Source organism: Drosophila simulans, chromosome 3R (assembly GCF_016746395.2).
Source record: "Drosophila simulans strain w501 chromosome 3R, Prin_Dsim_3.1, whole genome shotgun sequence".
NCBI lineage: Eukaryota > Metazoa > Arthropoda > Insecta > Diptera > Drosophilidae > Drosophila > Drosophila simulans.
This window is the reverse complement of record NC_052523.2, coordinates 2318998-2333769: the sequence shown is the minus strand read 5'-3', so window position 1 is coordinate 2333769 and position 14772 is coordinate 2318998. Positions and strand designations below refer to the sequence as shown.

General features: G+C 42.2%; 5 protein-coding genes across 8 annotated transcripts; 1 reads left to right on the top strand and 4 right to left on the bottom strand.

Annotated features, from left to right (window-relative positions):
- Positions 1–2206: 2206 nt before the first annotated feature.
- LOC6726894 (facilitated trehalose transporter Tret1-2 homolog) lies at positions 2207–9344 on the bottom strand. 3 transcript variants are annotated; one of them, XM_002102260.4, is made up of 6 exons: positions 9207–9344; positions 5022–5130; positions 4800–4958; positions 3926–4111; positions 3627–3871; positions 2207–3460 (listed from the first exon to the last, which is right to left on the bottom strand). In XM_002102260.4, exons 1-6 carry the CDS (start codon positions 9231–9233, stop codon positions 2696–2698), a joined length of 1491 nt encoding a protein of 496 aa, XP_002102296.1. In that variant the 5' UTR covers positions 9234–9344; the 3' UTR covers positions 2207–2695. The 3 variants fall into 3 exon arrangements, with proteins under 3 accessions (XP_002102296.1, XP_016033403.1, XP_016033404.2); XM_016176173.2 differs by lacking the exon at positions 9207–9344 and adding an exon at positions 5568–5705; XM_016176174.3 differs by lacking the exon at positions 9207–9344 and having other exon boundaries at positions 5022–5283.
- Positions 9259–10967, bottom strand: LOC6726893. Its single transcript, XM_002102259.4, has 3 exons — positions 10647–10967; positions 10395–10599; positions 9259–9856 (listed from the first exon to the last, which is right to left on the bottom strand). The coding sequence occupies exons 1-3, from the start codon at positions 10838–10840 to the stop codon at positions 9665–9667; spliced, it is 591 nt and encodes a 196-aa protein (XP_002102295.1). The 5' UTR covers positions 10841–10967; the 3' UTR covers positions 9259–9664.
- Positions 10968–11225: 258 nt separating this feature from the next.
- On the bottom strand, positions 11226–12983 carry LOC6726892. Of its 2 annotated transcripts, none has more exons than XM_016176172.2 (4): positions 12780–12983; positions 12302–12698; positions 12155–12247; positions 11226–12020 (listed from the first exon to the last, which is right to left on the bottom strand). In XM_016176172.2, the coding sequence occupies exons 1-4, from the start codon at positions 12804–12806 to the stop codon at positions 11569–11571; spliced, it is 969 nt and encodes a 322-aa protein (XP_016033402.1). In that variant the 5' UTR covers positions 12807–12983; the 3' UTR covers positions 11226–11568. The 2 variants fall into 2 exon arrangements, with proteins under 2 accessions (XP_016033402.1, XP_002102294.1); XM_002102258.4 differs by having other exon boundaries at positions 12302–12719; positions 12780–12982.
- Positions 12984–13226: 243 nt separating this feature from the next.
- On the top strand, positions 13227–14269 carry LOC6726891 (vesicle transport protein SEC20). Its single transcript, XM_002102257.4, has 2 exons — positions 13227–13416; positions 13470–14269. The coding sequence occupies exons 1-2, from the start codon at positions 13336–13338 to the stop codon at positions 14070–14072; spliced, it is 684 nt and encodes a 227-aa protein (XP_002102293.1). The 5' UTR covers positions 13227–13335; the 3' UTR covers positions 14073–14269.
- Positions 14256–14698, bottom strand: LOC120285066. The gene has a single exon (XM_039295751.2). The coding sequence runs from the start codon at positions 14596–14598 to the stop codon at positions 14332–14334; it is 267 nt and encodes an 88-aa protein (XP_039151685.1). The 5' UTR covers positions 14599–14698; the 3' UTR covers positions 14256–14331.
- Between the last annotated feature and the right edge of the window lie 74 nt (positions 14699–14772).

Below are 14772 nucleotides of genomic sequence, written 5' to 3'. Positions count from 1 at the left end.
GAGTTGAGTCCGGAATTTAAGTGATTTGTATCTGCCCAGTCGACAATTGGCCGATGCTCTCGCAGGCTTATTTGGCATTGTAAAACAGCCGAACGGATAAAAAACACACATTTAGTTTCGGTTAAGGTGTTCACAGACCTCTAGTTCCGGACCGAGGTGTGGAAAGCTTTTGGGCCATTAGGGCGATACCGATCGATGTGAATCACCATCCAAGAGGAAGTTAATTAGCATGCAGCGTGTCCGGTTAGGGGAACTGACTGATTCCGATGGCCTAGCGATACAGTTAGTACATACTCAATTAATTTGCCTGGCTAGTCGGCCAGTATCGTGCGTGCCCCGCACATCTGCTAATTGAAATGTCTCCGGTGTAGGCACTTAAGTGCCTTATATCGACGTGGTTATTCTGGTTAACACCATCCGGAACCGGCAATGCGATATGAAATGTATGGGAATCACTGGCCAGAAGTCGATGCGTTTGTTTACGACGATCTGCTAAATTTAAATCGGGAAAGTGAACTGCAGGTGGGGGGTTGAATATTGATAAGGAGAATGTTTTACAAACTGGTTAACAGGTCTTGACAAACTTTTATTACAGAAACCATTCAGGTTTTTTTTTTGATTTGTATAGAGAAATGGTAAGACAGGAGGCTCGTGCTGATGCCAATTTAGAAACATGTTGCGTTTTTCTAGGCTTCCATTTTTAGAACGCATTTCTAAAAATAACTAGGCAATATTTACACTCTATACTTAATAGACAAACAAGTAAAGCCCAATTTGCCACAGATAAAGAGTCCATAAATGCGTAATTCCATCGTGAGAATATGTAGCTTTCCGAGTTGTAATCGGATTTACTGCTCCTTGATAACAAAATAAACATTGTAAATGCAATGCTTTAGTGCAATCTGAAAATGGGAATATTATTTGAAGTTAGCTAATAGGTAGTTGCTACTTCAATTTTCGATAAGCTTTTATTGGAGTTATTTCCTTAATTTTAGGGCAATAATAAAAAGTAAATTAAGGTAAATAACGCATCACATTAATATTGACATGTTAATTAATGAATTCGATTTCCTCGACTATCAGATACCCGTTACTCAGCTGGTAAATGTGCCATATTTTAAAATGGAATTTCAAATTACATGGAAAGTTTTTAAAGTTTTCTGCAGTTTATTTTTCAGCACTATGATTACATTGTTATTTGCGCACATTAATTGATAACTGATATAACCCATCAAGACATTTAATTTATTTACCAGACACTCGAACTTCAAACAGGAATTAAAATGATCGTCAATTGCTCTAAACTACTATACCAATGTTTACCAACGGCAATACAAAATCAACTTTATGAGCTATTTGTGCGAAAATTACTATTAGTTCTCTGCCTTTATTGATCTTTGCGACTTGTTTCATTTTTAATATAAATAATTAATTAGTCTAATAAGGCTATAAGTAATAATTAAGGCAAGTAAAGGGAAAACTTAAAATATGATCTTGAATATTGAAATATAATTCTTTAAAATTTGAAAACATTTGTTTCAAAGTAAAATGTAGTAGCTGTGTTATCCATTTTAAAGCGAAACCATCATGTACATGTTCATATATGGACTATATCCCATTAATCCCACCGACTTATCTACCAGAACGCCAATTAAAATTATCGGCCGTATCGCGGCATCATCTATACTATACATACATATATCACTCCCACTTTTCCATCCCCAGCGATATTTGCCATTTGTATTTGTCTTGCTGCTGATTGTCGCCAACCTGTTGAGCATGTGGGCAAATAGCCGAGCAAATAGACGAGGAAATACCCAAGCAAATAGGGGCTTCGATGGGCTTCCTGTAATTGCGTTAAATATTTGCATAGAAGCGCCGGCAATCGAACGCAGTGGGCTGGCTGGCACGATTTCAATTTGCATTTTGTGCATCGATCTGTCGATTCCGATTCCAATACCTATTCCCACTCCGATGTCGATCAATCAATCAACCGACGATGACCTTCACACTGACCATGACGCAGGGCGGTGGGTGGTGGTCGGAATGGGGAATCGCCGAGCACTGGCGCCAGCAGTGGGCGTGGCCTGTCGCCAACGACCAGCCGATGTAGTGCAATCGCCTGATAGGGATCCAATTTCGCACTTTAAGGGGCGTAACCGGGCCTGGGGCTATCGCCTCCAATCTGACCCACAAACACTGCGGGTTCCTGTACAGTTTACTTTTATTATCAAATATATATGTATGTATGTACATTTGTTAAAATTAGCACACAGAAGTATAAATATAGGTATTTGTCTTTGCAATCCCAAAGTACGTGTGTGTACACAGAGCAGGTGGTTTATACAAAAGGAGAGCACGTACATATGTAAGTGGGTGGAAGTGGAAGTCCAGCGAATCTTATATAGATATTTGGGCGTGACCATGAGTACTTAGGAACTAGTTGAACTATACTACGGATCTGAACATTGTGGAACAACAATAAGTTAGGTTGGCCTTGAGTCCGAAACAAATTGTAATAAAATTAGGAAAAGATTACATATCTTGGCTGAAGTTCAATTTCTTGTAAGTCGTTGAAAATATAAGTGAAATATAGAAAGTATTCAAAAGTATCTTTGCAAGGGCTGCTTATTCAACTACGAGTTCAATGGCATTCAACTAGAATAAACTATGGCATGGAGTCCTCCTGTGATCCTCAGCGTCCGCTCAACCAGCTCTGGATTTGGCTGGCACTCTTGCCCTTGGTCTCCTGCAAGGCGATGGCCACGTAGGCAGTGGCCACTCCCATCCAGGCACTGAAGAACCAGAAGGGCACATCGGCACCGCCGGCATTGAGCACGCCGAAGAGCCATGTGACCAGGCACACGCACACCCAGTTCATCATGACGCTCAGGGAGACGGCGATGCCCTTAACGTCCGGCATGAACAGCTCGCCCATCATCATCCAGGGAATGGGGCCGTAGCCCACGGAGAAGCTCACGATGAACAGCACTATGCAGAGCAGGGGCAACCAGCCAATGGACTGGGACACATCAGTGTGCCGTTGGATGGTGTTGTAGGCACCCAGCATGGCCAGGCAGACCGTCATGATTGTGCTGCTGAAGATCAGCAGGATCTTGCGGCCGGCCTTCTCGATGAGCATGGAGGAGGCCAGGGTCATGAGCACCTGCACAGCACCCACCACTATGGTGCAGGCTTTGGGATCTATCGTGCTGCTGGACTTGAAGATCTCGTTCATGAAGAAGATCACGGCATTAATGCCGGAGAACTGCTGGAAGACCATCAGCAGCACGGAGATCACCATACCGTTCCGCGAGGCGCGGTTGCTGAACAAATCCTTCACGGATGCATCCGCTCCAGTCTGGTCCAGGTCGTTTTGGATGGCCTGGATGGCGTTGCTGGTGTTGCAGTAATCTCCCCACAGCCATTTTAGTGCACGATTGGCCTCGGAGCGCCTACCCTGCAATTTAAAAACGTGTAAATCAGTATAAAGCAATATTGATAATCTAATCATCGTCCAAACTATACAAAACCGGAGCATTTCGAAAATATTTGGAATAAAGATTTCAAAAATACTTCAGATTGATTTTTGGTAAAGTTTTTGACTGGTTTCCAAGGTTCCTTACCCTTTTAAGTAGATACACTGGCGTTTCGGGCACGATAAACAGGCCGACGAGCAGCAGGATGGGTATGATTAGACAGAGCATGCTCAGGGTTTTCCATGTGACAAAAGCTCCCACCACGTAGATGAACAGGATACCGATCGTAAGGAGCAACTGGAACAGCGTGCCCAGACTGCCGCGAATGCTGGTCTCCGCGATTTCCGAAATGTACATGGGAGCCACCACGCAGAAGCTGCCCGTTGCGATACCTGAAATGCTGCACATTCTAATCGAATTCCAACTGGCTAGTTTCCATCACTTACCGATTAAAAATCTGCCCAAGTAAAGCCAGCCGACGGAATTTGCGAAACTGAGCGTGATCCAGGCCAAGATGAAGGGAATGTCCATGACCATGGCTGTAGACCGTCGCCCGATCCTATCGGCAATATATCCGGAGGGGAGGGCTCCGAAAAGGGCGCCAAAGGGCAACATGGATCCCACCAATGTTTCTGAAAAGCAAACGTTATTTAGTAAGCTCCAGAACTTGTCAATCTGCCCAGAAATAGTACTCAATCTATAATCAATTCTATCTATACTATACTATTTATTATCACGCAAATCATAATCACTTGTCACAAAGATAGCAAAATGGGCTTAATAGTTTCGGAGGGCCATAGTCAACTTAATCAATTGGAAGAACAGACAAAAAAAAACAAAAAAGAAGGCTATACTCGAGTTTCTCGACTATCAGATACCCTTTACTCAGCTAACGACATTGCATGTTCTTTATGGCATATCGATAGAAATTGACAGTTTTGGGCAACATGTCTCTTAACCAACTTGTCTCCTAACCTCGATTTTATAGCAGACGAACGGATATGGCTAGATCGACTCCTCTATTGATCCTGATCAATGAATCCCTTTTTCTCCACTTGTAACGGGTTTAATAATGACAAGTCCAGGCCGCCAAATAACTCCCTAAATTACCTTTAATCGAAAAAAAGGTATTTCAAAATGGATTCATCAAGTGTGTAGATTTTTTAAAGGCCAGGCCTGTCCTTAACCCTTAACTTGAATGGGAATCAAAATGCAAGCATGTTATCAATGCTAGGTGTTCAACAATTTACTGGCATATAAATGCACTCTATAAACGTAGTCTATAATCTTAAAGTCCAACGCTATAAGAAAGGTACTCACTTTGCGAATCGGTCAGTAGAATGTCATTCTCGTTGGAAGTCGAGTTGGAAGTATCACCAGAAGTGGAATTTAAGCAACTTTGGTTTCCGGCAGACATCTGCGGAAAAACAGGAGACGTCCAGGATAACGCAGTTCCAGCGGCAACCGCACCCAAACAAACTGAAACACATCAATTGTTGGTCAGTAAAGACATCAATCTGAAAACAAATTTATTGTTCTCACTTATCATAGCCGCCACATATTGCCGTGTCTTCGAAGTCTTCGACTGGTTTTCTTGCAGAAGATCGTAGGTTATTGGATTGCGTGAGTCACCGTCCTCTTGACTGACGGTCTGGAAAAGAAGAAGGAAGCTTAAGGATCTGCTTGAAAGATTATAATAATCACTCATAATGATTACGATGGCTGCCCTGCTAGGTTTCCTCACTGGCCTGGTTATGATAATAGGCAAAATTCTAGCGTTTCTTTGGACTTTGACGAAAACCATATACGTGACTCTGAAAATTGCAAGGACCTTAAGGAAAACACCAACATTTAGCGATGTGAAGACTCAGTTTAAAGAGTTTTCCATCGGAAGTGCGAAAACTATACTCAAAGAAAAGTTAAGCAAGTCTTGAACGCACTTATGATCCAATTCAAAATCACTTGGCTTGTAAACCGCTGAAACTACTCGTACTTAAAGCACTTTTTAATTTAAAAACACACAAATATATACATATATATTGTCACATTTGTCCGACAAACTCTAACATGCAATGCTGCGCCATTTACCTGCCACCAACGAGCCATTGCACGGACCACTTTTTCCGAATCCATTCGAGATTCGGCTGATTTCCGGGTTCTTCAGCAACGCCTTATATAAGAACGCACTGCGCCAAATTTGACGACTCTTTGTGGTGTAAAAAACGCTGTTTTATGGCTTGTATATATTGGATTATGTATTTCACTTATTTCTATGGCGTCTCATTAATTATCTTAGCAGCGCGTTTCTATATATATGTAAAGGTATTATTGTTTTGATTTTTCCGCTAATTTTAGGGGCTGCCTCGGGGCAGTGGATTGTCTCGTGCAAACACCTCGAGAAGACTGAACCGGAGGTCTCTTCGAAAAAACGTATTTTCATCGCGATGCTTGGCGAAGATTCCTCTATTGTGTATAGAACTTTTATTTTATCCGAGACTTTTGTCGGCATTTCGTTGGACTGCCAACAGATTACGCGAATCAGATGCATTCGAATCTTTTGTTTTACGTCAGAGACAAATGAATTTATTCTTGAAATAGGATGCTTACAAATAAACAAACAACCTGTTGGAAGTATTGGTCAAACTACCCCAGTAATCGATTACCCACCGGCTAGCGGATAACATTGTCATATTAATTGCCAATCAAATGACTTCTTATGTGAATCCACGCAAAAATTACGCATACGCCACCGCAACCAAGTCGAGCAAAGTCCAAGCAAACAAATACTTCCGACAGTTAAATTTAAATTGCTAAATGCATTTCGGTGCGTTTGAGGTGCACCGATGCCAAGTGCATCGGGAACCAAATTCGTTGGCTATTCTCCGGACGTAAGCAGAAGCTGGTCATCGATTAGATGACGGATCACGTGAGATCGTCCCTTTCGCAGTTGATTCCTTGATGGGTGGGCAGGCGCCCGCTTAAAATGTTATTAAGGCGGAATTTCTAATTATAAAGTGAAACACGTATGTGTACATAGGTGCATCTTAATGGCGTCAAGTGCATGCCAAAAGAAACCTGTCGCCGCATTCTCACCCAAACAAGTCGATCACTCGTCGGCGGTGCGAGCGAGAGGTCCCCGAGTGCGACGGAGACAGCGAGAGGGGGTCAGAACTTTACGACTGACACACCCACCAATCAGTGAGAAAAAAACTTGTAAATACATTGCAAAAAAGGACTGTTTTAAGGAGTTCAACGTTTCAATTTTAGATACTTCTTTTGTTCTTAAATATTTTAAATTATATTCAATTGACTACTTTTAACTTAAGTTAATTTGTAGTTTACTTTGGTTTGGCATTATAGCAAGCATTCTTTTAAAATCCAGATATATTAAAAAAATCAAAAAAAAATTTTAAACATTTAACAAATTATTCAAGAATATACCAACCATAATAAACCACCTAAAAGCGGTAAAGAAATCTGCTATTAAATCTGCATAAGACACTATCCATTTAAGAAGTGCCCAAAATTTCACGCAGTGTAGGAACAACACATGCTAATAAGCTTGCCTCGTTTGCTTTGCTCTGTTTACTCTGTTTTCTGCACTCGCCTTTTGCTGTTTTCTCCCGCTTTGCGACGTCAAGTTCAGCGAGTGCCTTGTGCCATGTGGCGATGCACTTGGGAGGCCCGTTCCCAAGCACCTGCCCCCATCCATACCAATGGATGGCCTTACGCTCGATGCTTCCGCCCACACGCCCACATTTTACTTGGCTTTATCGTGGCCCGCGCCATTGCAGCTCACTCGGTCGTTAGACAATATCTTTTATTGACGCAATTCCCTTAATTCGCTCAAGTCATTTGCCCATGCGGTAATTAAAGCGATATTGTTTACCCCTGGATGCCGCTTCTGTTGCAAGGTGTGCCTGGCATTCAAATGCTCCTAAATATAGATATCAAAAGCTTCTCATGGCTTATGGACTCCTTTGGTGGGTTTAGTGGGTTTCAATGGGATGGCAAGTCCAAATTAAATACTTTAAGGGCCGCTAAAGGCAATTTATTTCATACCCCGCAAAGTTTGCTATACTTCGATAGAGGAAATTGCACAGTTCAGTCATAAATAGTTTTATTAGAATAGTGATTAGGTTATTAAGTGTGTAAATCATTACTCGTAAGGAGCTACAATGAATATTTTATTTATATAGAAAGATTTGCTTAAGGAGATCGGATTCCTTCCTTAGAACAGATCCTGATTTTAACCCTATTTTAAGGAAGTAGGAAAGCAAATCCTATGAAGACATGAACTTGGCGGCGTATTTACATCGAATCCAAACGTTTAATGAAACATTTCCCCGGATGCGACTGGCCATGAAACGCTACAACTTATTGATATGTAAATATTATTACTTGTATCCCGCAGATTGCCCGACAGTTCAGTGCGCAGGCCAGATAAACGCCGAGTAAATATGTCAGAGAGCATAAACAACAACAATTGATTGGCACGCGACTGGAATTATGAACATTATATTATATTGCTGCAATGATTGCTGTGTGTTTTACTAGCCGATTTGATAAAACACGCTGGCATTTTGGGGCAGTGGCCAGAAACCCAAAACACGCCTGGTCTTATCAGCCGAAAAGTGAATCACTACTTGACGGCGACAGGCTAGAACCCAAACTTTTGGGAATCTGAAGCCAAAGAGCCCAGCGTCACGTCCAAAGGTGGACAGCTAATTGGCCATTATCGAAAGCAGTTAGTGGCTGCGTGAACCGCACGCCCATCGCAGCTGCTACTCCCTCCGAAATCTTGACGATCTGCCCGGCTCCCCGATAACCGCCTAATACCGCCCGTGCTCAATTACGGGTGTACGTCTTCCCAATGCCCAATCGCCTGGTAAGAGCCACTTGAGCGGCCTTGTCGAGTGGCCACCGTTCGATCGGCGCAGTCTGTCCCAGTGCCAAGGGCAAGATAGGGTGGCGTGCCACCCCCCGAGTACAAAACTCTCGATCCTGGGGCTCTAAGCCCGCTCTAATCATTGGTTTATGGCTACCGATAAGAGCTGGAGAGCTTGGTTACCGTAAACAAAACTGTTCAGGGGGCAGGCTTTATAAATCTTCAACTTTGCGTACAATTCTTCGCGAGGAGCCTAAGTTCGATTAGATATTTTTGCTGGCCACTTGGAAATCGTTTCGCAATTAGTAGCTAATAAATTATTTCTCTGATTGAGGGCAAGATTGCGACAACAAATGCAAATTTAAGTGGCTAATTAAAAAGGTAGCGCACATTTTTAGTATGGTAATTGAGGATTATCAAGTGCCTAAGAACAAAGCTCAAGAGGCTTTTAATAATTAATCGATTTCAATGTCCTAAGATAAATTATTAAGGAAGTTTTGGGTTTCCTACACATCTGAATATGTCCAGTTCTTAAAATATTGTTCAATTTGTAAACAAGTTGTGCTTATGTGCACTTGAAATGGCCCTTACTTGACAACCAGATACTTAAAAATGTAGAAAAGCAATTCATGTTCAACTAAATTTATAATGAATTTCTAATCTTAGCCATGCGCCGCTGCTCGTTTATTAATAGCCCTGTTCGCTCCAATATTACCAAATTTACTGGCCAGCATGTCGTATGCGTAATACATTTTTTACCATTCATCTTTGCCCTTGCGTCTTACACTTAAAACACAGATCTAGTACTAAAGCAATCCAAAATTGGTTAGTTCAATTACCGTTTTAAGTTCCTCGGTAGCCACCATGTTTCAATAACTTTCAAAACAGCACTTTTTAGACGATTAGCCGATTAACCCGCAATTGCGAGGCTATATGTTCGTTTTATTCGTGTTTACTATGCTACTGCCACTTTTCCGATCACTCCAGTTCCCTGAAACCCTTAACTATCGAAACGTGTGGATGGCGCGACGAGCGTCCGAGCTGAACTGAATTTCTCTAAGGAAATCGCTTAGCAGCTAAGCGAAATAAGCGCCCACTGCGTCGGCGACTGCGACAGAGGCTGATACTAGAAGCCTGATATCGCGGTGGCAGAGGCAGTGGCAGCGGCAGAGACAGCGGCAGAATGGCGCAGTCCGATATAATTCCAAATCCGATTCATGGCCTGGACTACCACTTGGTTTCCTTTGGGTTTCCTATGGGATTCCGGTTGGTTTCCACTGAGGTTCCTTTGGGTTTCCTATGGGTTGCCTCTGGGCGGTCGTGACTCAAAATTGACCTTGCTCAGGCGATTGTATCCGGAGGTATGTGACTGCTGGTCCTGGTAGTTCTGGAACTTCTCCACGAGTTTGCTCAAACCCCGTTCCAGCGAGGGGGAGCTCACCTTGTGAAACACCAACAGTACGTAGTCCACCAGGGCTTGGGCAAGTTGCTGTTGGTTACAGGGAAAAGGTAATTTTTACTTATTTAACATGATAAATAAAAAAATAGGGGTGTATATTATATAATAACATGCTATGTATCATCCATAATATTGAATCCTATAAATTATAAAATGATGAATAGCAAGCCAATGAGTAACATCGTTACTTATTCAATGAGTTTAGATGCTTATTCATTTTCAAAAATACCATATATATTCCAATGAGTTGTTAACCTTGCAGAGGGAGAGGAAAACTTTTGGAATAATAATATAAGTTTAAAAGGCCTATCTGTGGTAATCCTTCTTTAAAAACAATCAAAACGAACTGTCGAATTTTGTGACTACAATTTCAATTTTAAAATAAGAAACATATATTTTTTTCTCCAGTTGAAATGGAAAAACAAAGTGTGAGTAGCAGCTTCCCTTTTTAAATTAAAATAGACTTGCGTACTAAGTGACGCATTGATGGCCGCATATTCTTATCACATAATTTGTTCAGGATTTATCTAATGTTTGAGTAAGGAATTGTATATTGAATCACACTTACACCAATATAAACAGAGCCCACTTGGCAGCGACTGTGGGTGTGGTTGTTGTCGTTTATCATCAGCTGGAACACTACTGGATCCTTCTCCTCGATTAGAAGACCAAAAAAGTTGATAAATCGCAGGGCATGCGAGTGCAGGGCTTTCACGTTGAGCTCAGCTCCGTTCCGGAACTTCTTAATACCCCAATAGTAATCATTTAGGAAGCTGCCAAGTATATGTTTCAGGCATGAGCTTGTCAAAAGGAAACCCACCTATAGAATACGTCCTGACCGTAGCGCCGCTCAAAGGGTCTGACCAAGTTCCACGCCTGTCTGAGGGCCAATCTTTCGCTAAGCGTGAAACCCATTTCGTCCTTGATAGGACCGAACTTAATCTCTGGTATGTGCTTTGGGTAGCTAAGACTTGACAAGGAAGTGTTCTTGTCAATTACTTCTTCACTCATCATCAAATTTTGTTTATTTTTACCAAATCGATAGTAATTTTAACAAAAGAGAAACAAAAACGAGCAATGGAAAAAATAAAAAATGTGTGGATTGATTTTAAATAGCTAAAACAAGATTTTCCATAGCATACTTAGAGGATTTTAAATTATTTCATTGAGCTGGAACGCCATATGAAAAACAAACCATTATTCGACAAGATTCGTAGATTCGTAAAAACATTTTACTCTAAAAAAATTGGAGGGAAGACGCTCTTTAAATACACTTCATATATTTATTAGCCAGTCTAAGATTAGCAAAGCTATTGCTTAGATACTTTCGATGTTTCCACCTCTTTTCCATTTATCCTCTTCTTTCGATCCTTTAATGATCTGAGAATTCCATGTCTGATTTCTGTCTCAAAAAATAGTTGGGTCCATTTTATTTATTATATTATATGTATGTTACATTATTAAATAGCGTTTGGAAAAACGCCAACATAATACTTTGACACTCCTAGTTGGTCGTTTTTATCTAATTCTAGCCTGAGAATGGTTTCATACATCAAAATTGAAGTCTTTAGTTTTCATAGTTGTATTCAAATATTTTTGGGAATTTTAAAGAAAACTTAAATAAAAAATTGTTTCTGAATCACAAGAACAAACATTATTTGCCGTCTCTAACATAGTTAGGCGTATATCTTTAAACTATATGATAGTGTGGCTCACAGAGCATGTAAAATAGTATAACCAACTTACAGGTAAATGCGAAAGAATTGACGTACGGTCAGCTTCTTGTTGCATATTGGGCACTTGTGCGTAGCTCTGATGGCTGCTTCGATGCATTCGCGGCAGAAGACGTGTCCACATTTGGTTGAAACTGGCTCGCGCTTCGATACACTTTCAATGCAGACGGGGCACTTGTATAAGTCCTCTTTTTGGGACACATCCATGTCGCGATTAGCGCGTTTTGGTGGCGACACATAGTCGAGATCCACAACCGGGACATTTTCGGGTGACCCCAACAAACCTCGCCGACGTGGAGGAATGGTGAGGGAGTCGTTGGAGAAAATGGAATTCACTGCGCGCCTTCTTGGCCCTTCGGGGGTGCATAGATCGATGACAGCATCGGGATCACGATTCCGTGCGGATCGAACCGGTGGCGCATGCTCCAAATGGGACAGATCTATCACTTCTACTGGATTCGCTGCAGAAAAAGTAAGAGACGGTATTGTTTATTGATAGCTAAGCTATCTGGTTTACACAAAATGTGAAATTAAAAACTTTGTTCTTTGGTAACTATGTGAAACCCAGATGCGCTCATTTTGATCTGCAACTTACTTCTGCGGCGAATTCTACGAGCTACTGTTGGCGTTGAGGTTCTCGTGGCGAAGGCATCAATCTGTGACACAACATCCTCGCAGTAGCGATTCACTGAAATATGAAACAATTAACAGAAGTCTTCGTAATGATTATGGATTAACATACTGCGATCCAAATCTGCTTCCATCTGGATCACATCCTGGGTAAGTGATCTGATCTGAGCGTGAGCATCTTCATTCGAGACCGACAAGTTAGCCATATTCAAGGAGCTATTGCTTTGCGGTGAGTGCAGTTGGTTTGAAGCCTCTCCGACTGAAGAAGATTCGCTGGTATTGGAGGCTGAAGAAGAGCCTGATTCCACAGATAATTCACGGTCCACTGGGGATGGGCGTTCCAGGGACGAATGGGAATCAACGGATGAATCAAATTCCGCGGATGACTGAGATTCCACGGATGTATTGGGTCCCGAATCTGAATTGGATTCTATGGATGAATTGGAGTCCACAGAAGAGTCGGACGCATTGGAATTTGAGCTCGAACTGGATACGTTGCTGTCCGCTGACTGATCAATGATGGATGAGTTCTACTAAACAAATCAAACATAAATCGGAATTAACTGGTTTAAAGTCCAGGGAATACTTACAAAAGGGAAAATAGTCAAATCTGACATTGTTCGAGCAACAAATAACCAGGTAACTTCTGAAATGAATTCGTATTAAAGACAAAAGTGGGTGGGACTAAATATACATGGGCTCTAGTGCAGATTGAAATGTGCAAAATTGTTTCCTCCTTTCACGCGGCCATTGGGTTATTTTAAAGATGACACTTTACGGACTTTCGGGAACAAGGATTTAAGATCGACTATCGATATTTGCGGTATTTTACAATCTTGTTCAAAATGACAATTGGAATTCAATTAAGATAAATAAATTATTAATAATAAAAGGAATCTACCCTTCAATAAATTTCCGTTTTGGTGAAATTGTTTAATAACATAAAATAATTATAAACAATGTATTGACATATGTCGACATTACAAGACTATACCATCACGATGTAAACGATATTTTTCAGACGATTAAGTGCCATCGATATATACTGTGCCGTGGTAGTGTTGAAAAATTGCGGGAATTAACGATAAATGCACGTCACCAGAGCAGAATAATAGAATATTTTCAAAACAAAACAAAGTTGGAGTCATGGACAAGGATGCGTTTACTTTGCAGGCCATCCGGCAGGACCTTATCGACAACAATCTGCAGGCTAAAGCAATAATACAGGCAAGTGTCCGCTATCTGAAGATAAACCCTCAATACCGAGCTTCCGTTTTTAGGACATCCTGAACAGCCGCACCTCGATTGCCGAACTGGAGGAGCTGAACGAAGCGGGCCGCTCCAAACTGTCTGCTATCCGCAAAAGCATAGAGCGGCTGGACGACTGGGCGCGGGACACGGCGGACACTGCGCTGGCCAATGAAGTGGACGACCACCGTGATCAGTTTTCCAAAACGCTGCAGGCGTTCCGAAAGGCAAACGTGTCCACGATGCTGGAGATCGAGAAGGCCAATCGAGAGGAGTTAATGGCCATTACCGGAGAGAGTGAGCTGCGCCAACGGACCACGACACGGGCGCGGCACAACCAGGGCAGTCTGGTTTCCCAGGAGAACGACGTGACCGAGAAGATGCTGGCCATATCGCGGCACCTCTCGGAGACCACCCAGAAGAGCGCCGTCACCCTGGAAACGCTCGTGGCCTCGTCGCAGAATGTGGAGGCCACCAGCGACGAACTACAGCACACGGCCGGCAGCATTAACATGTCCGGCAAGCTGCTCAAGAAGTACGGACGACGCGAGTGCACCGACAAGATGCTGCTCTTCTTCGCCTTCTCCTTATTCCTCGCCTGTGTCTTTTACATCGTCCAGAAGCGTCTCTTCTAAGACTCCACAAATGGACAAAACCCGTTCCCAAAATAGCTTAAGGTTGTCGCTTCTGTTGTCTAGGTATAGCTAGATTAAGCTTAGCACATGACCATAGCTTCTAAGCACAGCTCCTATATGTATATTATTTAGTGATTTGCCTAAGTTGTAAACGTGGTTTCGATAGTATAAAATACAGCCTAGTATAGTATGGTAAATGCAATTTAGATTTATTTACAATATATGTGTGTTGTATATGTAGATAAAAAGGTTCAGCAGGTTAGTAAGGGCACTTAGGGACTCCTCCGGGGTTTGTGAAACCGTTGGTGTTGACCAACCTGCAGATGTCCTTGTATGACCGCGTCGATTTTGCAGGCCGTTCTGGCTGTGGCTGGGAATAACCTCTGTTGTAATAGTCAGGATAGAACTGGGGCCAATAAGGCCTTTGGTAGTTGTAGTCGGGAAAAAGCTGTTTAAGCACAGAGCTACAGCAGACTCTGCTTAACCCCAGAATCCACAGCAGAATGTATATAATGGACTTGCGCATGGCCACTCCGTCAGAGCTTAAGATTCGGAATAAAGACGTACCCGATTTGAATTGTGTACGGCTGGCCCACTTATAATGCTTGTGCGACCTTGCACACAGTGGGAAAGTAATTGGAATCTGTGAATCTATGCGTATTTTTCTGAATAGCTGATAGCGGGCGGATTCGCGTGCCCC